This window comes from Erpetoichthys calabaricus, chromosome 4 (assembly GCF_900747795.2).
Source record: "Erpetoichthys calabaricus chromosome 4, fErpCal1.3, whole genome shotgun sequence".
Taxonomy (NCBI): Eukaryota; Metazoa; Chordata; class Cladistia; order Polypteriformes; family Polypteridae; genus Erpetoichthys; species Erpetoichthys calabaricus.
The window spans coordinates 39853542-39880699 of NC_041397.2; the positions used below are offsets into that span (position 1 = coordinate 39853542).

At 36.5% G+C, this 27158-nt stretch overlaps 2 protein-coding genes across 4 annotated transcripts in view; one reads left to right on the plus strand and one right to left on the minus strand.

The window, feature by feature from the left end:
- slc6a7 (solute carrier family 6 member 7) overlaps nucleotides 1-27158 on the minus strand; it is a 666512-nt gene that overhangs the window by 375293 nt on the left and 264061 nt on the right. The window lies entirely within an intron of this gene.
- LOC114649956 (stromal interaction molecule 1-like) overlaps nucleotides 8069-27158 on the plus strand; it is a 218201-nt gene continuing 199111 nt past the window's right edge. For 2 of the 3 annotated variants that reach the window (XM_051926480.1, XM_051926479.1), the window contains exon 1: nucleotides 8069-9851. In XM_051926480.1, coding sequence (XP_051782440.1) covers nucleotides 9725-9851 — 127 coding nt within the window. In that variant the 5' untranslated portion in view covers nucleotides 8069-9724. The remainder of the gene's footprint in view (nucleotides 9852-27158) is intronic. The other variant, XM_028799351.2, reaches the window with a different exon arrangement.

The following is a 27158-nucleotide window of genomic DNA, read 5'->3' on the forward strand; positions in this document are numbered from 1 at the left end:
CCAGTTAATAGCATCATTTGGCACTATCAAAAACAGGCCCCTTTTTCCCAGGCTACAGTGTACGTTAGAAGTCTGTGGAATTCCCACAGTCTGCAAACATACAGTTTTAACAAGATAAAACAAGAGTTGTGGTATAGTTCTAAGAATATAGTGTGAGTTGTTGAAATGTCTGTACATTAGTGCAAATTAAACCTTTTCTTATTTTTTTGTGTTATTATTCTTTATATAGCATACACCTTCATCGATTCTAAGGCAACTAATAAAAAATAGAAGATTGAAAAATAGATATTAATATAGCATGTTCCACACACTAGTTTTAATACTGAACATTTTTTTGTGACAGCTATCAGTAATGTAATATAACATAACAACTGAACATTGTCAAAATCACTTGATCCATTTCAGGGATGCAGGACACTGGAAACTAAAATAGAAGCATTAGACTTAAGACAGGGATCATGGCTCATGAAACCCACATTCACATTGGGTTAATTTAGAATTGCCAATTAACCTACCATGTGCATCTAGTAGGAAAAATGGTGAAACTGAAATAAAAAACACACAGACACAGGGATTATGTGCTAATTTTACTCAGGTAGTGTCTAAGTACAGGATTTAAACCCAAGACAAGACATTAGGGAGCAGTACCAAAAACTGGGCCAACATTACACACTTTCAGAGATGTACTGTAAATATTATAGTTCACTTATTTCCAATAAAATTGAAACACTGGGAAAAAAAAGCATCATATTGCTCTGAAATTTGCAGGAATGTGAAAATGATTACAAGTGCACCACATATGCAGATAATGTATGCAAGTTAAATCCCCTTGACTTTTCCATAGTGGGTACAAAAGGTGCCTGCAAAGGGAACCTCATTGAATAACTAGTGGGCAGTTAATGTACTCTTAGGAACCAGTGAAGTGGACAGCAGCTACAAACCCAGCACCAGGTTTTATGGTGTTTTTTGCAATTGGGTTCCACTCCTGTTCCCACCCCGTGTACTTTGCTTGTACCTTGACCGCCCAGTAATACATCATATAGGTCAGTGTTTCTCAACCTATAAGTATTTGCAACCTGAGTTTTCATTAACAGTTTTAATCGCACCCCCCTGACGTTTTTTTGAAAGGAGCCCACTAATACCAATTTGTTCTTTTTTAATTAATGATATATCATAGATGCATATTTTATTATACCTACTTAACTTTTAGCGACATTTATCTAACTCTATATTTATTTTTCTAGTATCAGAATGTAGTTTAAGTTAATTTGTTTTGGTTTCAATAGATTTATTTTTTATATTCTTGATTCTTGCTTTCTTTTTTTCACATTTTTGTGCCCCCCTTTTTGTTACTTCACGCCCCCCTAGGGGAGCCCGCCCCACAGATTGAGAACCACTGATATAGGTGATGGAAGGAGAGGTGGTATCCAATCTGCAGAGGTTCCCTGGTGTCATATTCCAAAAGGATAATGCTTGACCACGTGTGGCATGAAACATTGTACAGTTTCTGAATGACCATGTTGTGCCCCCCATTCCTTGGCCCACATGTCACTGGATGTATCCTAGACTGAGCACTTCTGTGAGATGGTCAGACAATAGTTGGCATGCCAGAGACCATCAGTAGTCATCACAGATGAACTCTGGGCACTATACAGGCTGCATGGCATACCATTCTACAAACGCACATTCAAGATTTTGGCAAGCAATTCTTCTGATAGATTTAATGTTTATGACTATGAGTTTGGTTCATGTATTCTGAAGTTCATTCTTTCTCCTACTGTTTCTAACTATACCTGTCCTTTGATTTGTTACGTTTTCTACTGGTTCCTTAAGCAATGCCTATGTGGCCTACAGATTCCATCACTTGGCAGAACAATAAAGATAACAGAAGCTGGTTATATGCAAGCATATACAGAAAATAACAAACAACACAAAACATGAATCTAGGTTGGTTTGATCTTTCTTCTCCAATTAAAACAATTTCCTTATTTATTATGTAAAGAATTAGCATAGGAAACATTATTTATTCAGGAATGGCCTTTAAAGTTTGTTGTTGGAGGTCTGATCTCTCAGCTGGTTCAATAGATCAGCCTTTAATATTAAAAAGTTTTGATTTCTTCAAATTTTCCTTTGATCAGCTTCCCATTCATAGCTCCACTGTGAGGTTGTGTTTGTCTTATACTGATGTCTGACTACCAAATTTAGAAGAAGAAGCTTTTAGCAGTTAAAAACCTATCATTAACATAGGTTATTATAACCAGCTAAGGCAACCAAATTCATCCATCCATCCATTATCCAACCCGCTATATCCTAACTACAGGGTCACGGGGGTCTGCTGTAGCCAATCCCAGCCAACACAGGGCTCAAGGCAGGAAACAAACCACGGGAAGGGCGCCAGGCTACCGCATGGGACGCAGACACACACACACACACACACACACACTAGGGACAATTTAGAATCACCAATGCACCTAACCTGCATGTCTTTGGACTGTGGGAGGAAACCGGAGTACCCGGAGGAAACCTACGCAGACACGGGGAGAACATGCAAACTCCACGCAGGGAGGACCCGGGAAGCGAACCCGGGTCTCCTAACTGCGAGGCAGCAGCGCTACCCACTTTTTTACCAGAAATATTTGTTTATATATTCACTGGTTTTTACCTAACTACAAAGTTACAAACAATAGTCTCAGAACCAAAGGAAAAATTGTTCATGTCAGTTTGATTCCTGCTGTTTCCAGGTGGAAGCAATGCTTTGTTCCGATTCCTTCAGGATCTGTGGAGAGTTTCTCTGGCACACATGGAGCAGCATTGAGCGTGCTTTGCCTTTCTTTGTAACACAAGGTTTTCTCTTTCCTGGCTTCTTGAACCTTGTTTGGGTGCTGTAATGCAGTTTACACTTTTTGAGGTTTTGTACACAATAGTCCTGTTTTGCTAGCAAATAAATTGTACCTGGGGCAGTCAATGATCAGTTGACCTTGTCCTAAGGCCAGTTGAACACATTGCTTTATGTAAGGTCTCTTTTGTTTGTGCACCTTGCTGTCTTTAAGCAAGGTTGGACTCAATATAGCATCCATGTCTGACTCCATCCCACTCTTACACTCTAGCACTAGGTTACATTTTAGAACAGAAGAGCAGCTCTAGTATTTGCTGTGGACACACCATAGGCAGTATGGGTCCTGCTACAAAGCAGAAGTTAAGTCCAGGAAGAGAATGGAGAATTAGTACTTGCAATCAATTATAAAAGAAGGATTGAATAGTTTGTCATTGGCTTCTTGGGAGCATGTAAGCCCAACCATTTTGTTAATATTTGATGCAGAGGTTTTGCCCACCAAGAATGCCAGTGGTGGAGTTATGGCTTTTTGTTCACTAACGAAGTGTAATAGATGGTGCCACAGTGAGACATCTCTGGATGTCATTTTTCTGTGATGAATCACTCTTACCAGATGAAACCCAGGTGATGTGAGAAGAAGTTACGCTTTAGCTTAGATTCAATACCAGTGAAAGAGGGCTTTGCAGCTGCAGCATAAGTAGAAGATGTGTGTTATAAAGCAAAGAAAATTGGTCAATACCAGTCTTTTCTACAACAGGGAGGTAAGTGAGCAAGACACCACAGCTGGTACACAGGGGAACAACCTCCATAAAAGTAGAAAATAAAACTCAAATTTAATAACATCATAGATAAACTAATCTTAAACTATATGATCAGTATTAACTAATGAAACTTTCACCAACAAATGAATTTAAATAGCAAGTTCGATAAGTCACACAAACTAATAAAAGCCCATTTTACTGCTGTATTTTATGGACCAAACTAAAAAGCTATATTTATAGTGCATTTCCTTTTTAGTTTTTATCTAATAGTAAAACAAAAATTTTTTTGCTTGTTCCCAGTCATCTAGAAATTAATAACATACAAAGTTTTTGTAAATGAGAGGAAATTGTTCAGTTAATGAAGATTAACAGGTTACCTAATTACTAAGTTGTGCCAATATCTTATCCATGCACTTTCAAAAAGTAGTCAAGACTAAGAAAAATTAAAAAGAGGATGCCATCTATGTGACTTATTAATTTGCTTTCAGAACTCCTGCCCTTTTTATGAAAAAGAATTTTCAGACTTCAACTTAAAACCACTTCCCTTGATTTCCCATGGTGCCGTCAAGGAAGTAATTTATTATTTAACCAAAAGAATTCTGACAATGTCTTTAATCACCTGAGGGTCTTTGAGTAGAACAGGCCTTTAATGTCAGCCATGCACATGGCAGTTCCTTTCTGCATAGTTTCTAGAGCTACTGTGACTTTTTTGTAGCAAGGTGACCATAAAACCACTCAACATTCCAGATAGTATCACTGGCACATTTTACAATCTGTGCATGATGCTTCTTTTAAACATTGCATTTTCAGATTTTTTCCCAAATGTCAAAACAATAACACTAGCAGCAGTCACAAAGCAATCTGGTGTTCAAAAGCTCCACTTTCTTGCATGTGAATCGGGAAGACTGCTTCTTTAATTTAACAGTCAAATATACTGTGTTCAGAAAAGGATCTCTGAGAAGTGTAGATGTACAAGTAAAAGGATGCCAGGGGTAGCTGAGGAGCATCTTGGAGAGGACACCCTGACCTGGCCAAGATGCCAAATGGTCAGTTATCTCTCAGACTAGGCTAATGCTACTTGTGACCAATACCATTACTTTGCTTCAGTGGTTAACACTGTCACGGAGGCCTCTGGGAAATGTAGATTTGCTTTAATGTCTGTATGATCAGACGTGATCTGGAAGTGCTTTCTGGTAGGATGTGATGGCACCAAAAGAGCGCCAAGGGACAGAATTGTAAGTGTCTCCATCTCCTCAGTCAAGTGAACTTGGAGTTGAAAAAGGAGCAGAGGCAAGTGCTTACCTGGAGGTAGGAAAAGGAAGAAGAAATGAAGATAGAGGACACCTGGGAAGTAGGAAGGAGAGATTCAGTCTATTGGTCAGCAAAGAAGTGTTTAGGAAAGCCCAGAGGTTCATAAACTTTACTATTTTGGTGACTAACTGAGACTCAACCAGTTCCATTTTGACCCAACCCCTTAGTCAGGGCAGAGCTAAGACTTTTAAGCACTAAAAATGTATGGTGACCCCCATACAAAGTTCAAAAATAAAACAATAAATATCCATCCATCCATTTTCCAACACGCTGAATCCGAACACAGGGTCATGGGGATCTGCTGGAGCCAATCCCAGCCAACACAGGGCACAAGGCAGGAACCAATCCTGGGCAGAGTGCCAACCCACCGCAGCAACAATAAATAATGCTTTTTTATTGTTAAATAAAACTGATATGAATGCTAAAATTCAAGAAACTTCTTTCACGCTATCAGCACATGCTCCCAACCTTTCTGGATTTCAGGATTATGCAATCCAGATAATTTCATTGAAGATGATTCAACAAAATGTAGTCACTTACTTCTATTAAACAGCAATTTCCCTTTCCCATCCTGGAGGACCAATGTAGCTGCAGATTTTTGTTCCAATAAATTTCAGAATATAGTATTCCATGTCATTTAAAGTGGTTTCGACAGAAAATGGTGAATTAACAAGAAAACGAGAAATTAAGTTAAAGATATGGCAACAACACCAAAATTTCTAAATTTCATATGAATGTAAATCTTAAACTACTGCTCATTTCTAAAGGCAGAATAATAGACGAAAAAAAGACTAGCTGATTAAACAATGAGATCAATTAGAAGTAAAAAAGATTTACTAACCATGAAACTGGATCAAACAAAACCTGCAGCCAAAGGAACCCCCCAGGACTGAGAATGTAAACCACTGGTATAAAGAAACTGGATCAAGATGCAAGGCTGTTCTCTGATGATTTTTTATTTTATGCAGTTGAGGAAAAATGTGTTTTGCAGAGGAGTCGATCCTACATACAGTACTAGCCCACAATAGGAGAAGAAATTATGTGGGAATGATATTTAAAGCCTATAGTTCAGCATTTGACACAATAACCCCATCTAAGATCATCACCAAGCTCCAGGACTTGTGTCTGAACACTTCACTGTGCAGCTAGGTTTTTAACCCCAGGTGGTTCAAGTGGGTGGTCACATACATCATTTCTCACTCTCAACACAGGTGCTCCACAGGACTGTGTTCTGAGTCCTCTGATATACTCCCTCTGCACATACTGTATGACTGCATGCTGCACATGATTATAACAGCACTGTCAAGTTTTCTGATGACACAGCTGTGGCGGGCTTGATCTTTAAAAACAATGAGCAGGCTTATCTAAATTAAGTGGAGAATCTGTCACACTGGTGTCCGGACAACAGTCTACTCTTGAATGTCAGCAAGACACAGGAGTTGATTATGGACATTCAGAGAAAACGGCAGAGGCACTACCTTCTCCTCCAAATATACAGTACTCACGTGGAGAAGGTGGACAGTATAAGATACCTTGGTGTCCACATCACAGAGACCTTTACCTGACTTTACCTGAACCAAGCACATTGACACCTTAAAGAAGCCACAAGAAATTCTTTACCATCCTAGATGTCTCAGGTGTTTTAGGCTGCCCTCCAAGTTACTAAAGAAATTCTAAATATTCTGACAGGAAGTATTACCTTAATGATGAATGTTACCAAAAATGTAACATGATCTATACATTTTCCTATGCTTATTGTATCCTGTTTTTGGTTATGCTGTCATAAAGATCCATGTCCCTGACTGTTTCTTGGTGCAAAGAAAACTGTCTGCACTATAACATTAGCAAAACCAAAGTACTGATTATAGACTTTTGCTGCACCAAAGAGCCTCTATGTCCAGTCACTATTCAGGGAGTGGATGCAGAGGTAGTCCACTCCTACATGTACTAGGGTGGCCACAGCAATGACAAGTTGGACTGGTCTTGGAACACAGAGGAACTATACAAGAAAGGGCAGAGCAGGATCTTTTTCCTTAGGAGACTGTATTCCTTTAATGTACAGTAAGTAGTGACATCTTTCACATCTTCTATCACTCTGTGATGACCAGCATGATTTTCTACACTGTGGTGTGCTAGGCTGGTAATATCACTTCAAGAGAGTCCCATCGAATTAACAAGCTAATTAAAAGGACAGGCTCAATTATAGTGTGTGACACACTCTGGACTCCCTGCAGATTGTAGTGAAGGAGAGATTTAAAACAAAACTGAGAGCCATTATGAACAATGTTGCCAATCCTCTCTCTGACACACTAACACTGAGGACTTTCAGCTAACAAATTATTCAACAGAAGCTTGTCAAGAAATGTTACTGCGGTTGCTTTATACCAGCAGCATATATTTATCTATGATTAGCATAAAATAGGTGAGTAATGACAACAGTCTCTGAGACAGATTATGCTCCTGTTCAAAGAAAATAAAGTAATAGATTTGCTTCAATGTCAATCGTGTTCATAGAACATCTAAGAGATTTCTGTCAATGTAACTAGGAAAAACAAAGTAACACCAGCAAACATTATTATTTATTATTATTCCCTTTGTAAACATTTTTAAGTGTAGATTAGTGGTTCTCAAAGGGTGAGATATGCACATTTTGGAAGTACTGTAGTTACAAATCACTCTAATTGGCACCACTCTTTCCTGCTCCGGCACAAAGAAAAATCCCAAGGCCCCTGAAACATGCAGTCTTTTTGTCTTCTGAAATATATTAACCCAAGCTGTGAAATGCACAAAGTAATAAAGACATCATCTGAAAGAGAGGAGTGAATATCTGCAATGAAACCAAGGCAATGAAGATGTGTTTAGATATGTTTGTTTTATGGCATGTTTTGAACACCTCCTTAAAGTAAATCTTAATGTCAGTATTATTTCTTCACAGCACTGCACTTCTTGCCGTTACATCATTTTTCTATGACACTTCTTCATCACTTAAAATCACATTTTAAAGCACATCCTCGTCACTTCATAGCACGACTTCATATTTAGCCTCCATATTAAAACAACGCGGAGAATGCACGCGCGTGCGTTTCGGACATGCGCAGTGTTACGCCTAGACGCGAGGGGGCGGTGTGTTGGCCGCGCGCGCAGCAACTCCTCTTGTCTTCCGCAGTTCTTCGCGACGGCAGGCGGGACGGAGTTGCTGCTGCTGCTGCAGAGACAGGATTAAAGCAGCACTGTGTCAGGACACTTCGGCTCTTTGATAGACGCCGAGGAGCATTGGAATTTCCAGTTTATGCTTTTTATTTATCAATTTTGCCTTTTTAACAACAGTTAATAGGAAAGAAGATTATTTTACGTACGCATGTAAAGTACAGACAGAGGCCTCATCGACTTGGACGTTTACTGTCGGGAAACTGGTTTACATTTTTATTTTGTCTCGGCTTCGGCTGCAGGAACTCAGCTGAGAGCGGGTTGAGCGAAAAGCAGTGACTGCAGGCACAGGGGAGAAACAGCGGGCGTGATGGACAGCAGGAAGGCGCAGTTACTGCTCGCCATAAAACATACCGAATCGGTGTGAGCATTTTAGGGAGGTTAGCAAGTGACTCTGTCTTCTTTTCGCAGATTTCTATTCTACTCTTGTTAGGTTTCGAAGGACAACTGGTATAAAAAGAAGGAAGAATTAAAGGGGAGATTAAGTGGTGGATATTAGAAGAATGGGAATGAACCATTAATATCGCATCCTTGGTTAATGAGTGAGACCACCAACGTCAGAGGAACGGAATTTACACACCTGCCTTAACCTCATAAATCGGACAACGTAAAGCCCTGATGAAAGAGAGAGAGAGTTCCGTGGACCGGGCGTACCAGCGGACTACTGCATTCTAATCAGATTACTTTAGCCTTGCTGGGAAGCAGCAGGACGAGTCGAGTTTTCGGATTGGTTTCGCACTGCAGATCGCTAGCTGCAACGTGGCCATATGCGCAACGTCCCGGTGTCAAAAGCGAACAGAGGTGCTTTCTAGCAAACGCAGTGTTAGGTGGGGGTGCCTGGCAAGCAGGGGCTGTTGGATAAAATCCAAATATAACTTATTGCATCTAACTATAGACATTCACACAGAGTCCCAAACGAAAACAGCGGGACAAAGATATACTGTTAGAAACAACTGGTAGGACCGAAGTACTTCCCATTATACTTATTCTTTTGAGCAGGTTAGAGAAGAGGGGTGCGGTCTGTACTCCTGCCTATACACATTTCTTATTTCATTAGTTGATAGTCTATTTAATAATCTGTAATAGGTTTGCTTTCAAGTGTGGACATATCTCTCATTTATTGAATACTGAATATTATTGCCCAAAGGCCAATTTCGAAATTGGCATTTTCACAAATGTATTTTTATGGTTATAGATCTATAAAGCAAAACGGGCTAGAAGAAACAAGACACCCTCAATTTCTTTTATAAATCAAAGAGCAGTTCTGTCTTTAAGATTAGTAATTGCATTCATACGCCATAAGCCTCACCTTGATAATTATTATTGTGTATCAAAAAGTTTTTTTTTTTTTTGTTTTTTTGCTAAATTAATTAGCACGCCTGGCCTCTTTAAGAATAGTCTAATTTTACAGAAGTCTCGACTCCAATTTTGTACTTGTTTAAGCTTAGTTTTTATTTACAGCGTTGAAAAATTGTCACCGATTGTTTTTGATGTGTTTTTATTCACGTTAAGACAGTTTTCATCGTTGTGGATATGCAACTTCTTTGAAATTAACGGCAACTTTCAACTTTTATATACATTATTTTTTGGCCGTTGCGAGAAATTACTCAGGATGGATTTCAGCAAGATGATAACCCTATGGATTGCCTGCCTATGTGTTTTGAACAGAAGTCACGCTGATAAGTCGCAGACAGGCCCACTACAGCATGCTGATCAGGCGACAGAGCCAGGGTCCTCTGGTGAGTAATTGCATGGTTGGTGTGTGGGGTCTTCTTGTAAAACGTTTGTTCGTGTTATTGCAGGTGAGGACCGTGAGAGTAATGGGGACTACCATCGGATGGTTGCTATATGGTTTTCTCTGGCAAGTAGTTTGTATGAGAGTGCTGCTTAAAACTAATTAGCCACTTTTTAGGTGTTGGCCACATGAATTATTACTGTATATACAGTATTTGTAGACATCATGAACATGACTCTGGATTGTATACTGCAGTCCATGCATCTTTGATCATGTAATAAAAAAGGAAATGTTCCATAAATGTACAAATATGATTACATTATAAATCCACTTAATCTAGTTCAGTTTTGTCATGGAGCTGGACTGTATCCAAACAGCACTGGTCACTCAGCAGGAAACAACTTGGGGCAGTGTTTCAGGTCATACAAACACACACACCTTCCTAAATAACCTGTTTTATGTCCAAGTTATTAATCTGGCTGATTCAGGTAAGGAAATGATGGTTTTCAAATTTCTCACAAATTACTGTAGTGTATGATTTTTATACCAAAACCCAACGTCTTTAATGCCTACTTCATTGAAGGGCAGTGTAAAGTGATTTTCAAGAAAGCCAGTGCAAGAGCAATTGTAGGACTTTATATCTTGTTTTATTTGCCACTACTTATAATTTGGATCTTTGCTCTTTGGATTTGGCATCATTAGTGTAAGACATTTTTTCAAGGAAGTGTACAAATCTTGACATTAGTCCAGAACTTCTAAGTTTGATTTGTGCCATTTTTAGTCTGAGTTTTCGTTATTTTTACAAAACCTGTGTTCCTGGGGAATGTTATTTAGATACTTGGCAATTAAAGAAGACATAACATGTTTTCTACTAAATATATTTGATTATAACAAAACACAAAAACAAAATGTGTTCAACCAAAAAGACCAGAGCATGCCAAAAATACAATTGTCGAGCAGTTACCATCCATTATAAATTACAGACTCTGATCCTAGTTTAGCAAGGTGTTAGGTTGAATATGTTAACTTTCATTTGTCTGCACACATTTCACATTTAACCATGATACACTTGCATCGAAAGCACGATTTTTAATTTTTTGTTTTTTAAACTTTGGGCATCCATTTTGTTTGGTCTCATTGCTTGACTGAAACAGGTTGTTTCATACTTGTCATATACCTGTATCATGGTGCCCTGTATGCATTTGTGAAAAAGAACAGTAGGATACTACGTTCAGAATCAAGGTAACATGAATATGATTACAATGCAACAGTATTTACTTGTACAGCACAATTCATTAAAAACGCTAGCTTAAAGAGGCCTATTAAAAGACATATCAATTATTGTGCAAAGGTTCAAATAAATAAAATAAACTGAACGTCCATGATGGAATTAAGCATAAATTAAACTGTTATCTCTAGGCAGTTTTAAGTCTGTAAGTCATAGTTCAATTTGGTAACTTATGCACTTGTAAGATGGCCAGGGAGGAGAGGAAAACAAAACTGCCAACTGATGGAATACTGTAGAAAATAAGCCTATAGTGGTTCAGAGACCAAAAGATATCATAGCGCTCCTATTACATTTAACAGTATGCAAGTACTAAAAGGCCCTAGCCTAATGTTACTTGATTATATTTATCTCTTTTTGTAAATTGCTTTGGATAAAAGCTTCTGTCAAGCAAGTAAATGTAAAGTGTGACAAGGTTAATAATTATTGTTATCATGCACCATCCTAAAAGTTCCGATGAAGTGGATCTCATCAATAGTTTTGGCATTTGTATTTCTTTCCAATAGTCAAAGATGCCAAATAGGTGCTTTGGTTAGAATACAAATTAAATGGAAATAATCAGGACTGTCCATTAGTTGTACTTTATGCAAAACAAAAATGCTGACTGTTAATAAAATATGATCTTGCAATATTTTAAGTTTTTGTGTGATATAAATAATTGATAAAAAAAGACAATTTAAAAACTGTTTTTAGACTTTTTTTAAGATGCTCAGCACAGCAAGGATGTATTTCTTTTGCTAAATTATTCTAGATTTTAGGTGCATAAAATCTTTTATGCTTATGAAATATTGAAGAAGCCTGTGTGGTAAGATCTGGGAGTATGATTAGGGACTATATTAGTGATCTATACTGGAAGTTTCTTTTTTTACTCTTTTTATATTAAAAAGGAAAATTACTTTGCATGTTCCCTTGTCAGAGTTAAGGAGCTTTGCTTTTATTGTAGCATCCTTTTGGTTTAGTAACATTCATAAGTTCATTGTGCTGTGTATTGGTAAAACCCTCAGCACATGTTTGTCCGTACCTTTAATGAGTATAGCATTTTGCAATTGTAGACATTTTTAACAATCAGGAAGAATTACCTAAGATTCCTTTGCAAGGAACAGGAAACTGCAAGTGACGTGGATGGAAGAAGTCATTTTTTTTTTTTTTTAACCTCTGCAGAAGTTGACTTAATGCTGTACTTAGTATTGTTTAATCCTTATAAAGTAAATGGAGTTGATGCTTATTCACTTTTTTTGATAATTCATTCAGTATTTATCTTTAATGCATAAGTTATACAGTACCATTTTTACTCAAGGTAACTTGTTCCCTAAGGCCTGTTTTTATTTATTTATTTATTTTTTTTCCCTCTCAAAGTTAATCATGCATTTATTTACAAGGACAGACAGTCTTAAAAAGTCTTATTTTTAACTTTTGTTAATGCCTTTGGAAATAACTAAAATAAACATTGAAGTGGCTGTGTAAAACATCAGCATGCTTATAACCTTTTTTATATTTTAATATAGTTTAGAATAGATTTAATTAACAGATTATTTCTTCCTTTTAACGCGTAATTAATAATGAGTTTTACAGTTTGTCAATGCTTTTTTTCAATGGAATGTTTTGAAATTTCTGAACTTTTTACAGTGTACTCTATTTAAGGTATCTCAATGCAATTTGAACTTTGCTGACAATTTTCCTTGAAGAATAATTATGCAGAATTTCTAACCATCAGTCCACAGTGTGTTACTGTACCCAGTAGGATTGTTTCGCATTATGTGCAAACACACCAGAAAAGTCTTAAGTTATAAGAAAATTGCAGAAATATCATGTATAAGCTACATATTCACTACAGCTGTATATGTTGATGCAGATACCCTAACAGATTACAAGTGACTCTTGTTTGTTTTTCCAAATTTTCAGTTCTTATGTATTCAATTTTGACATGGTTTTTCTGCTACCATAACACCAGTCTATATACAGTAGCTTTACTTAAGGTTGTTTACTTATTTGTATGGCATTGTTTGCATAAAAAGATTTGAGGGTGCATTCCAGTGCTCAAGAATTGTTTATAATATATGGCACCCTAGCTACATTTTCCTGATGAGGCATAGTGATCTCACCAAAAGTCTTGCTGTAGGTGATTGTGAGCTTTCCCTGTACTATAAATGCATGTTTTAATACTAAAGGCATATATTTTTACAGTAAATGCAATTTTATGTTTGAGTGTCATTTTACCTGGATTATTTCCAGAGAGAAACCAGTGACTTGTTCTAATTACCCTAAGGCAAGAGCATGTATTTTTAACCCCTGTTTGGTCATTGGTTTATAAAGCATGAAGTACAGTAAATATGTATATTTTCTTATGTCTTAGTAGTTTATTGTTTATTTTTTCTTTTTTTCCATTTATTATTAAAATTTAAGTCTGTCTGGAAAAACAGTATTGGAGCTCTATTTGAATGCTTAGCAAACTTGACTACTTCTGGCGTTGTTGTTCTCAACTTCTCGTCCTTCCTTGAACCTCTTTTGCCACTTAAAGACACTTGTTTATAGCATCCTCACCATATGCCACTATTCTGCTAAAATTGTGGAGCTGTTACTTTGTAACATAGGCGACACTGTATGACCATTCTGTGAATTCAGTTGTCACAATTCAAATGTATGTATGCATATGTGTCCATATATACTTATGTATATATTGTAGATTCAGAAAGAATTCAGACCCTTCAATTTTCTGCATACTTTATTGTGTTGTAGATTTCATTTTAAATGGACACATTTGCAATTTTAGCCCATCATTCTACACTCAATAACCTATAATGACAAAGAAAAAACATGTTTTCATAAAAGTTTGCAAATTTATTAAAATTCAAGACATTGTGTTCAAACATTTAAAATCACTCATGTGTTTTTGATAGAAACTGATACTTTTATCATGGTACTATTACATTGATTTACAAATATAGCCAAGGCATTAGTAATGTGTTGTAAATGGGTATTACTGCTTGACATGACTGATGTACAATTTATTATTCACATATGACTCAAAATCCTCATTTTTAGCATTCATTACTACAGTGTTCTAATGGTAAACTTTCTTAGTTCATTCTTAATTAATCATGTTTAAATGCAAATTGGTTATTAGTGAAAGTTTTGTAATTGTGTTAACTAATGACGTTGATTAAAAAAAAAGTATACCTTTTTTTAACAAAAACATGAAAATATCTGGGTGGTTCCAAATTTTTCAACACTATCTAATTTTATATAATATTTACTGTATATGGGCAGTGGATTCTTAAAATAAATGCCCATTATGTAATATATATTTAATATACATTTATTAATACTGTAGTACAAATAACAAAATCTTTCTATTCACAAGTAATGGTTCAGATGTATACGTTGATTTTATAATATATAAAAAATAGGGATTAACAGCCAGGCACAGTTACTTCATCAGTTTCTTTTCAGTATTGTCATAATTTAACATATTTAGTACAAGACTTGCTACCTGTTAGGTGTACTTAACTTCGAAATTCATATTGATTTGGGATCCTTGTATACTGATTTCCTTTTTAAAATTCTTTTTACATTAAGTTCAAGTTTCCATGTTTTAGCACACTGTTATTTCCTTCATTGCACTATAGCTTCCACAACAAACTGCTGTGACACTTTACTGAATTAAGCTGGTGTGATACTGGATGAATGGTGTAGCAGTGATAGTTTCTCAGCCCTGCTCTACCCAACAGGTTATAATAAGACAAACAGTGGGAAGTGCATCCTCTCTTCTTTCTTCTAGATCGTCTGTCTTTGTGTGCACAGAGAATCCAAAATTTGGTCAGTTTTCAAGCTAAAAAGATACACAGCAGATGACTTCTCTAATCAAAAGGGCAGTTCAATGAAACAGCCTACATTTTAGCAAGAAATGGGTATTTATTTCTTTGGAATGGAATACTAACTATTTCACTTATAACCAAAGTAGTTGAGACGTGAGTATTAAAAGCAATCCATAAATTCTGCCAGTGTTACGTGGCAATAAATTTTCAGTTTAGCTTTGAATATTTAAACTGTAATGCACATTTAGATATTCTGAAATGTGGATATATGCATGACAGCCTTCCAAATTATAACAGTAAATTTGATTTTTAAAATGGTATATTTTGTGAAATTAATTCCTGTTGTCCTTGATTTAAGTGTCTCTTTATTATTGTTTTAATCCAAAGTCCTTGTTTAGCACACTTCACTGACAATCATTTTCATGAATACTTTTGCCGCACTCCTGGAACTGCATATTCAGTACAAATTTAGTTTTTTGAAGTGAAATTTTTCCAATGTGTGTGTTTATTTGAATATGGTATTTTTTTCCATACATTTTTTGATTTTTTTTTTCCCCCCAATGTTTTTTTTTATCATGCACTGATTCTTGCAGTAATTAATACTTTAGATTTTCGTTCTTTCTTTGAATTTGTTGTTAATGAGCATTTATACAAAGTGCAACTGTTATGAAATATTCGAAACCATTTGCACAGTCCTGAGGTTTAATTCTGTGGTAATAGTTTTTACTCTTTTAGAGTCTGAACGGTTGTTTCATACTGTTACCTATAAATGATGTCCTTAAATTTTTAGAATAGTTTCCCGTGTATTTTTCTTTAAAGATTTTTACTCTTTTGATTTCTAATGTTAAGTTCATCATTTCCTCTTAAAGGCTGAAATTATGGCTTCAGAAATGATGGTTGCTCACACTCTGGTAAATAAGTTAAAATATATTTGCATTCATCACGGGAAAACAGTTGTGGTGAACTGGCTGTCTTTTATGTACTTTTTTCAAATATGTAGCTAGAACTCTGAATGGAAAATATTCAAACATTGAATGTAATATTTATCATATGGAGAATCAAATATCAGTAGAATTAAAATCTCAGCAGTGTTTTAGCATTAAAGTAATACACAAGTGTATAAAAATACATAGAAATGGAAAATAACTATGCCTAGTATACGCATAATTGTAGGTTGCACTAGCATGTGTAATTTCATGTGGTTTAAGAGGCATCATTTCTATGTGGTTCTTGCATTATGCACAATTCAAATATTTAAAGATTTGTGGGTTTGGAAAAAAGATTTGTTTAATGCATGAGTAGATGACAGTTTAAAAGACAGACATGCTTTGTGATTTTTATTCAACATGTAATCCTTTTTAATTTTAGTTTGTAATTTTGTCTTCAAAACTGTGTCATTCAGAGACATTTGTAGACTTCATTAACTTTTTTTGAAATTTGGAGCATTTTTATTTAATGAAAGAGACATACTGTATAGCATTTTTGTTAATATTTTGTAACAATGAGTAATATTAAAAAGTTACAGTAAGAACAGAATTTTACGATATCCTGTTCTTAACAAGATGGTTCGCATAGGTTTGTGGTGGCTGAAATATCTTTCATAAATACCAGATTCCAGCTCCAGTCATGTAAAAACTGCATTTCTTTATATTGTTGTTAATTGATTGTTGTGGATGGTTTATGGTTAATTAAAAGTGCTTGTGCTCTCTCTCTCTCTCTCTCTCTCTCTCATTCATATATATAATATATATATAATATTCATTGTATTCGTAGTCTGAGTCCCGACCTGAATTGTGTGGATGGTTACCTACCAGGTAACGCTTGTGGTTGGTCTGCCATTCAGCAAACACCTGCCACGGTGCCTTCTTCAGTTGCGAGAAGCAGATCATGGAATTTTGCATAGTTTACTGTCAAATAATGCAAAGAATATGCGACACATGTTTCGCCCTCATTTGGGCTCATCAGGTGTACACACTCTACTGCTCCCCTCTCGGGGATCGGACGTCAGTGTCAGGGACGAAGCCCCTTTATGCTGCGCATATGTGTGTATATATATATATATATATATATATATATATATATACAGTGCATCCGGAAAGTATTCACAGCTTGTATGGTCCGAAACAGATTAATTGTATTTACATACAATCCTATGGGGGAAATTACTTTGGGTCACGACCAAATTGGGTTGCGAGCAGAGTTTTGGAACGAATTACGGTCATGACCCGAGGTTCCACTATTATATATATGTATATATGTATATATATATATATATATATATATATATATATATATATATATATATATATATATATATATATAATATATGGAAGAGAAGGTCTGTGATACGGTTTGCATATTTGCAGTTGGAGATCCACAAAGGGAGAAAAAGCGAATCACGTGTCATAAAATAGTTTTTATTCCTGAGCTTTCAACCCCTGTCAGGGGTCTTCATCAGAGGATAATGCTTAGACTTACAAGAATCAAAGGCAATATATAGCAACACATTCAGTGGGGGGTGGGTGGAGGTGACTAAGTCCGTATGATCAAAGGGGGGGGGGGGGGGGTTGGGGGTGTATCGTTAAATTAAAGTGCATATGTCCTTCTTAAGTTGGCATATGCTGGGTTTATGTCCAAGTGTCTGTTGATGGCATTTTCATCTGATAGCCATCCACCCACCCCCCACTGAATGTGTTGCTATATATTGCCATTGATTCTTGTAAGTCTAAGCATTATCCTCTGATGAAGACCCCTGACAGGGGTTGAAAGCTCAGGAATAAAACTATTTTATGATACGTGATTCGTTTTTTCTCCCTTTGTGGATCTCCAACTGCAAATATATAGTGCATCCGGAAAGTATTCACAGCGCATCACTTTTTCCACATTTTGTTATGTTACAGCCTTATTCCAAAATGGATTAAATTCATTTTAATGACAACATGAAAAAAGTTTACTTGAGGTTTTTGCAAATTTATTTAAAATAAAAAAATTGAGGAAGCACATGTACTTAAGTATTCACAGCCTTTGCCATGAAGCTCAAAATTGAGTTCAGGTGCATCCTGTTTCACCTGATCATCCTTGATGTTTCTGCAGCTTAATTGGAGTCCACCTGTGGTAAATTCAGTTGATTGGATGTGATTTGGAAAGGCACAAACCTGTCTATATAAGGTCCCACAGTTGACAGTTCATGTCAGAGCACAAACCAAGCATGAAGTCAAAGGAATTGTCTGTAGACCTCCGAGACAGGATTGTCTCGAGGCACATATCTGGGGAAGGTTACAGAAAAATTTCTGCTGCTTTGAAGGTCCCAATGAGCACAGTGGCCACCATCATCCGTAAGTGGAAGAAGTTTGAAACCACCAGGACACTTCCTAGAGCTGGCTGGCCATCTAAACTGAGCGATCGGGGGAGAAGGGCCTTAGTCAGGGAGGTGACCAAGAACCCGATGGTCACTCTGTCAGAGCTCCAGAGGTCTGCTGTGGAGAGAGGAGAACCTTCCAGAAGGACAACCATCTCTGCAGCAATCCACCAATCAGGCCTGTATGGTAGAGTGGCCAGACGGAAGCCACTCCTTAGTAAAAGGCACATGGCAGCCCGCCTGGAGTTTGCCAAAAGGCACCTGAAGGACTCTCAGACCATGAGAGAGAAAATTCTCTGGTCTGATGAGACAAAGATTGAACTCTTTGGTGTGAATGGCAGGTGTCACGTTTGGAGGAAACCAGGCACCTTTCATCACCAGGCCAATACCATCCCTACAGTGAAGCATGGTGGTGGCAGCATCATGCTGTGTGGATGTTTTTCAGTGGCAGGGACTGGGAGACTAGTCAGGATAAAGGGAAAGATGACTGCAGCAATGTACAGAGACATCCTGGATGAAAACCTGCTCCAGAGCACTCTTGACCTCAGACTGCGGTGATGGTTCATCTTTCAGCAGGACAACGACCCTAAGCACACAGCCAAGATACAGTATCAAAGGAGTGGCATCAGGACAGCTCTGTGAATGTCCTTGAGCGGCCCAGCCAGAGCCCAGACTTGAATCCGATTGAACATCTCTGGAGAGATCTTAAAATGGCTGTGCACCGATGCTTCCCATCCAACCTGATGGAGCTTGAGAGGTGCTGCAAAGAGGAATGGGCGATACTGGCCAAGGATAGGTGTGCCAAGCTTGTGGCATCATATTCAAAAAGACTTGAGGCTGTACTTGCTGCCAAAGGTGCATCGACAAAGTATTGAGCAAAGGCTGTGAATACTTATGTACATGTGATTTCTCAGTTTTTTTATTTTTAATAAATTTGCAAAAACCTCAAGTAAACTTTTTTCATGTTGCCATTATGGGGTGTTGTGTATAGAATTCTGAGGAAAAAAATGAATTTAATCCATTTTGGAATAAGGCTGTAACATAACAAAATGTGGAAAAAGTGATGCGCTGTGAATACTTTCCGGATGCACTGTACTTCTGTGTTAAATAGGTTGCCTGAGCAAGTTTTTGTGCAGACAGTCATGAGTTGTTTGTTGATGAAGCCTTTTATGTTCTTCATATTGTTTGCAGTGGTTTACATAAAGATGATAAAAGAAATTGGTCGTTGAACTTACTTTACTGCCAGTGACTTTCAACATATTTTTACAAACCACAAAGCCTTGTCTAATATCAGTGTAGATTGTATATTGCATTGCAAACTTGGTCATTATAAAGGCCATTTAGGGCTCTGTAGAAGGTGTTCCACTTTTGAGCTTGTGTCTCTAGACCAAGTAGGTTAGTCTGGGACTTGGCAAGAAAGCAACATTGGACTGTATTAAACTGACTGTTGTCTGACAATTTGGAAATGCAGTAAAAGTGAAAAAAGCAAGATTTTTACGGGAATACAGGTTGAAGGGACTGTGTTTTGTGTTAGTTGGAAAGTGCTAAATTAGAAAGGCCTAGTTTGACATCAGATTTTTTTGGTTTCTTGTCATAATCATTATAGTCTTTAGGCCCCAAAACAGTTGCTGGAAAATTAAGTAACATTAAGAAAGCATAATCACTGTGTTCAACCACATGCTGGTGGTCGTTTTTTTTTCCCTCCCTATAATGATATGTAGAGTACTCTTCCTGACTAGTACTTGTATAGACTGTTATCTGCTTGTTGTCAGTTTAACAGAACCTTAAGGTCTAATATAATAATATAACTGTATAATATAAAATATCATATATAAATCCACATTAAGTTCATTTTGAATAATTACTTCTTGTCTCATTTTGTTTCTGATCCCATGACATAACTTTAAACTAGTGTTAGCATGTGATTGTTACCTTTTCTGTAGGGATTTCACCTTTAAGGAGCTAACTACTATTTTTTTAGAAGTGGAAAATGATGTTTTCTTTATCAGTTATTCACATTTTTCAGAAGATATGATTAGTTACTTTTTTCCTTTGGAATATTTAGTTTCTTATCATCTTTGGTTGTGCTTAGAGCTCACTTATAATTGATCAGTTTATTAATTTGTTACTAGTATGACATTCAGTTATTCTTTGTTAATTTTCAGCTTCCAGATTTTGTTATGCTGTTATTTACTTGCCATCATGTTTTCTGAGCTGAAGAATTAGTATTTTATTTTTCTTCTTTGATTGAGGTTTGCTATAATAGAACTCCACAATCACACAAGTTCTGGTCAAGAATCTTTGTAATTTTACTTATATAATTAACAGTATTAGTTTAATACAGCACACAAGTAATTTCTTTGACAATATTTTGACACTGGGTGTTTCATGTCTGCCATAGCACACCTTTACAAACACAGGTACAACAGCAGGTAAAAGTCCAGTTGATTTTATTGTATTGCATGTAGTTCACACATATAGAAAAGATAAACAAACGAGAGTAATGCAAGGTGCAAGCTATAGGGAAAAAATAAAGAACGCTAGGGAGTAGCACAGGTAACCAGTTCTTCTGTTACTGTTAGTAAAACATTTACCTGAATATTCAAAGTAGTCACTCTTAGGAATCCATATCTATAATGATAGTAAAACATTAGTATGATAAAATAAGAGTGCAGTGACAATATAATTACAGTTGTTAATATCAGCCAGATTATTATCTATATTATTACAAAAATTCACAGTATTATGTTTTTATTACAGTTTTCCACACTTCAAAATATACAAGGGTCCTATAGGAGAGGATTAAGACTCAAGTTACTGGTTTTAACAATAAAAAACAGATGACATCATTTGATTCTTTCAGTATTGTCAGAAATATTAACACACTAGCCGTTTAACTGTCTATGACAACAGCAGTATTTCACTATTTGTGCAACACACCTAGACAAACAATTAGCTTAAGGTTTTGAATTGAGAAGTACCAAATCATAATGCGTAAACCATATAATAAAATAATGCTGGTAATGACAGGAGTGTCATTAGTCTACAGTGTTTGTTTGCTGAAATAGTATCATTTGTCACTTAAAGAGAAACAAATGTTTTCTCTACTTGTTACAAAAGGAATGTTTAATACTTATTCCTTTTCTGCCTTTCATATGTAATTTATTCAGTTTGCAAGATGAATTCTTTTGTGACTTTCTCCTATTGTTACTCTCAGTCTAGTAATATATATATACTGTATATAAGGCCTCAACATATACCGTACCTGAGTTAAGAAGTAATGCTTAATGCCATTATAATACCGCTCTGTTCATTGTGATTTCAGCTCTGAAATCTGGAGAAATAATGGTCTGATTGTCGTCATACAGAGTCATGTGTTACACTCATGCACATGCATTTTTATTTATCCTGAAATTGTAGACATTTTACAGTAGAACATTTGGGAAGCTTTTGCATGGTAAATGATGTGCTTTTTCACTTGCTGCATTTACTTTATTAGTGTTTTCACATATTTAGTAGGAACAATTTGCAGGAACTGAATATGATTTCCATCATCTTGTCCTTTAGGACCTGATAATTCTCATACTTTCTGTTAGTTATGTATTCTGTGTCTGCATTAATGGCTGTTAATGCATAATATTGACATTTTTTGTACATCTTCTATTTGGTTAATGATTGTATACATTTTTGAAATGATTTAATGTTCTATGTGATTGCACAGTATCTATTTTTGGCTGACATGCACTGTTAGTTAAACACAGTATGAATTTACTATTTGTTGAGTGTAGTATGAAATAGTCTTTGTATTTTTATATTTACAACTAGTAGAAGCCTACAAGGGCCTATGTCTTTAAAAACTTTTATTCTTAGTTTTTATGTCTTCTGGAGTTTTCAGATTCTAATCTCTAAGTGTACGGTGATTTACTTTTCTTGTTAGGATCACTTGTGCTAAGCCTAGAAAGGCTAAGAAATGATTAGTGTGTGACCCTTGGCAGCTGTGTTTGTATAAAAGAAAGAGCTTTTGCTTCTAGTAAATAGCTTACCATGAACTCTATGTGAACGTGTTTTTTCAAAATGTTGATGCATTCACTCACTTGATTACATGCCCATTTCAAAGCCTTCATCAAGAGTATCATTTCGATATGAACAATACATTTTTGTCCAGATTTTGAAGCCTGTCATTCTCAGCCTTCATTACAGTCACTTTTTTAGTTCTTTGTTCCTATTGCAATTTTAATTTAGTAATAAATTTCTGCAATTTAATGAAAAGTCTGTACAAAGTTATTTTAATTACACTTTAATCTTTGTAAATTATATTATGGTATTTAGTTAGGCACATTATAAAAACTGATGAGTAAAATAAACTACTTACAGACTGATTAAAAAGTCGTCTCTTTCATTATTGGGAAAATATACAGATCACTGTAGTAGTGTTTTGGAGCAGCACCATAACTGTTGGTGTAATTTTGAGAGGTCTGAGAATGTCAGGTATAGCATACTATCTCTTTTGCAGTTGTATTTTTTATCACAGTGCTATCAGCCTGAGTAGGTTGTACCAGATTTCCTGGCATTAGTGGTGAAATCATAAAGATACTGCCAGATAGCTGGGAGGTAACTATATAATCCCTCAAGCATGTTCTGGGTTTCCTTCCTGAAACTTTTCTTTGTATATCTATAATGCGGAGATCCACAGAATGTGGCTACTTTAGATTCTCGGATACTACTTTCCTCCTTTCGTTATTTTTATGTATTTATTCATTTATTACCTCCTAAATACTTGCATGTTATCATAATCGTATATGTTATAACTCTGTTTTGCCTCATTTGATGGATAGGATTGTTTGCATGAGTGTACTCTTCAATCACAGCAAAAATATCCTGCTCCTAGGGAAGTTTCTTGTTATTAGTATAAAGTCATTTATACTGTCTCATTCTTTGTATGTCTAAATAAATATATCCTTTTTAAGAAAGCAGGTTCTAGCCTATTAAAACAATATCATTTGAAATGTCCTTATTTTGGATCTTGATTAGCTATGGTTATGCTATCTCTGACAATAAATGCTTCACTGAAACATGGTAACAGCAATCATAATTGCACTGTTCAGAATAATATCAATCCTAAAGACGTGTTTACATATTTATAGATGTATATTTTCAAAAATTTCAGTTTTTTTTTTTTTTTAAAGTCCTTGTGTATTTCTTTTGTGTTAATGTGTTTTTCATAAGTTAAAATTTCGGACTTGATTCAGAATGTTTAGAGAATTTGGTTCTTTTTTTGTGTATTGGTATTTCTTAAAGGAAGTATTTTTCATCCAAAGTAATTTCTTTACAAACACGGTATATATGTATTTGCCGTGCCAAATTATATTGTAAAGTTAATTACTTTCTATAAATTAAAAAAAAAAAAAAATCTTGCCCTCTCTGGCTGTTCACAATGGAGAGTATTGGGCACAGAGGAGAAGCTTTAAAACATACCAAATATGTCCAATTTTTGAGCCAAGGCAGTTGTCAAGTATTGATCAGTTTGTGACAACAAAATGAATCTGGAAATAATCATGTTCTTGCACATTCCTGGTACTATTTTTCTTGTGGCATGGATAAGTTTTCCATTTGTTTGTGAGAATTCTTATCTAAACATGGAAATAAATCAGAATGTTAGATTGGAGGTGGGATTAAAGGTTGTTGCACAGGAAGACTAAGTGCTAAGCTATCATGTATGACTTGTTTCCTTTTAAAATAGCTGAATCTCAATATTTTTTTTTTGTCAAAAATGACATGTATGAACTATTTTACAATGTGTGTGTGTGTACTGGCAAGACACTGATCAGTACTCAACAATTTGTCTTGGTTTGAAAAATGAATGTATTTGGTAGCAGCAGTGTAGGCAAGTTAATTTTTTTTAATGTATAGAACATGATTAACTTCACATGGCAAATGCATATACAGTGGAACCTCGAGATACGATCACCTCTGTATACGAGAAATTCAAAATACGAGGAAAGTATGAGCGAAAAATTCAGATCTAAATACGAGGATTGGCTCACGTAACGAGCCATGAGCCAGGCTGTGGGTATAGCTCGCGGCTTAGGGAGGGGGCGTGGTAGCTGTAGCGAGCCGCAGGGCGATCTGCGGCGTCTGCGTTTCTCACCTAAGTGTACAGGTGGGAAACTGCCCACATCCATGATTTGTCCTGTGGCTGATGGGCTGGGCAGGGTTGCCACCCGTCCTTTAAAATACGGAATCGTCCCGTATTTGAGAATGAAATTGCGCGTCCCGTTTTGAATCAATACGTATGCGTCCCTTATTTTTTTGTATTAAAAGTGGTAACCCTAGCAGCTGCCATGTCTTCCCCGCATATATAGAGAAGCGCGAGCCGGTTAAGGGGGAGAAGAAGTAAAAGAAAAGAGAGGAGAGGAGAGAGAACGGAGGTTGCAGGAGGAGGCAGGAATCCGCAGCAGTAGGAAGTCGGTGCGAGAGAGCGAGCGAGTACAGGCTCGCGTGTAGCTGAACAGGCGAGCCAAACAGCTGAAGCAGGATGGCGTAGAGAAGGTCAGCTGCATTAAGTGTCTCGCCTATTGCAGAGCCCGCATGGGAGAAGCAGGTGAGACGCTAACAGAGAAGAAGCACCGGTGATTGTCATCTGTTTTTTGAAGACTGCTTCCTGTTGACGTTTTAACCTCGTGTTAAAGGATTGTTATTCTTATGTACTTTAAACCTCCACTTCACAACTGTTTTAAGGATTATTTATTTAAAGATTTATTGAATGCTCTACTGCACTTTGGACACCTGTTTTGATTCTTTTAATAATCAGTTATATTATTTACCAGTGTTATTTATTAAAGGTAGACTACAGTATATATAATTTATCAGTGTTATTTGTTAGGAAAATTGATTTTTATGTTAATATATTTGGGATGCGGAACGGATTAACTGGATTTCCATTATTTTCAATGGGGACGTTTGTTCTAGATACGAGAAATTCGCTATACAAGCTCAGTGCTGGAACGAATTAAACTCATATCTAGAGGTTCCACTGTATATATATATATATATATATATATATATATATATATATATAATATAAAATATAGCATGTTTTTGAAGAAATAGCTTTGACTTGAAAAATATCGAACTTACCCTTTAAAGTTGATGATGGCTGCATTTCATGTCAGGTTGTCTTCAGTTATTCACAGCTGACAATTTGCCAGCTATCAGTGATTGAATATAATGTACAGTAATCCCTCGCTATATCGCGCTTCGACTTCGACTATTGTGGATTGTATATGTAAGCATATCTAAATATATATAACGCAGATTTTACGCTGCTTCGCGGGTTTCTGCGGTCAATGGGTCTTTTTACTTCTGGTACATACTTCCTCAGTTGGTTTGCCCAGTTGATTTCATATAAGGGACACTATTGGTGGCTGGCTGAGAAGCTACCAAATCAGAGCACACAGTTAAGTTCATGTGTGCAGATTGGCTCAGCGACGGAGCTCCGAATTCGATTCCGCTGCGTTAACCAGGAAGTCTCGTCTCGCTCATTCAGCATCAATGTGTTTCGCTGTGTAAAGAGTTAACTTTTGTGCTCTTTTGTGTTTATCTTTGTGCATAGTCAAGCCCTTCGTTATGGCTCCAAAAGGATCTGCTCCTGCTACTGCTTCAGGGGCCGTGTCCAAGCGCCAATGGAAGATGCTAACGATTGCCAAAAAGGTAAAAGTTTTGGATATATTGAAGGAAGGGAACAGCTACACCACTGTAGGATGCCATTACAGCATCAATGAGTCCACAATTCTTTTTATTTAAAAAGGAGGACAAGAATATAAGATCTAAGGCCGCAGTGTCCTTTAACCAGGGCGCAAAACGAGTTGTAAGTGGACGTAATAAGGCGGTAGTCCGGATGGAATCTGCTTTAGGGATTTGGATTGAAGATTGCAGGAAGGAGAACAACGGCAGTGCTACACAGTCACCTGAAGAGGCTCCTTTAGAAGAGCTGTAACGCTCTCCTTTGTTGTCCGATAACGAGGAGTTTAATTTTACTGCACAAGTCGTTGTGCCATTGTTGGTAAGTAACCATAATTAATTTTCTACGTACAGTACTTAGTACATGTACATACGTTTAGTGTCACTGTACATGCATTTTACTGCATACAATTTTTCTTGCATTGTACGTATTTATTGTTGGTGGCCTGTCTATCATAATGGCTGTAACATGTGTGATATTGGAGACACTCGATATCTTTAAAATAATATTTAGGATTTACTGTATATAAACAGTGTGTTTACATACATAATTTCAACGAATCTTACCTAATATCTTAAGAGAATACAAAGGGTTTATGCTGTATAACTGTGTGGGAAATGTTTATAAGAGTGTGGGAGAGTTTATAAGGGCTTCAAATATATAAAAATAACCATATAAACATATGATTTTTACTTTGCGGATTTTCACCTTTCGCGGGGGGTTCTGGAACGCAACCCCCGCGATCGAGTAGGAATCACTAGCTAAGTTTCCATCCAGTTTTTTGCGACGTTTTGTTATCGACAAACAGAATATACGTAAAAAAAAATGTGCGAAATTTGCTGTCTCCAGCCTGTTTCCATCAAACTGGCTTTTTATCGATAAAATGGTGTGCGTGATGACGTCATCCCCCCCCCCCCCCCCCCCAAAACGAACTGTCGCATAACTTTTGTTGTATCGCGAAAAAAATCTGCCCTTGAGCCGTTTCCATACATAATTTTGTGTATGTCGCAAATTATCTACCTTTTGTTTTCCACTTTACACCCCCTCCACTAAACAAAGAAACAAAGAAATGGAGAGATTATTCAGACAGTTTTTTGAAATTTGCCAGCTTA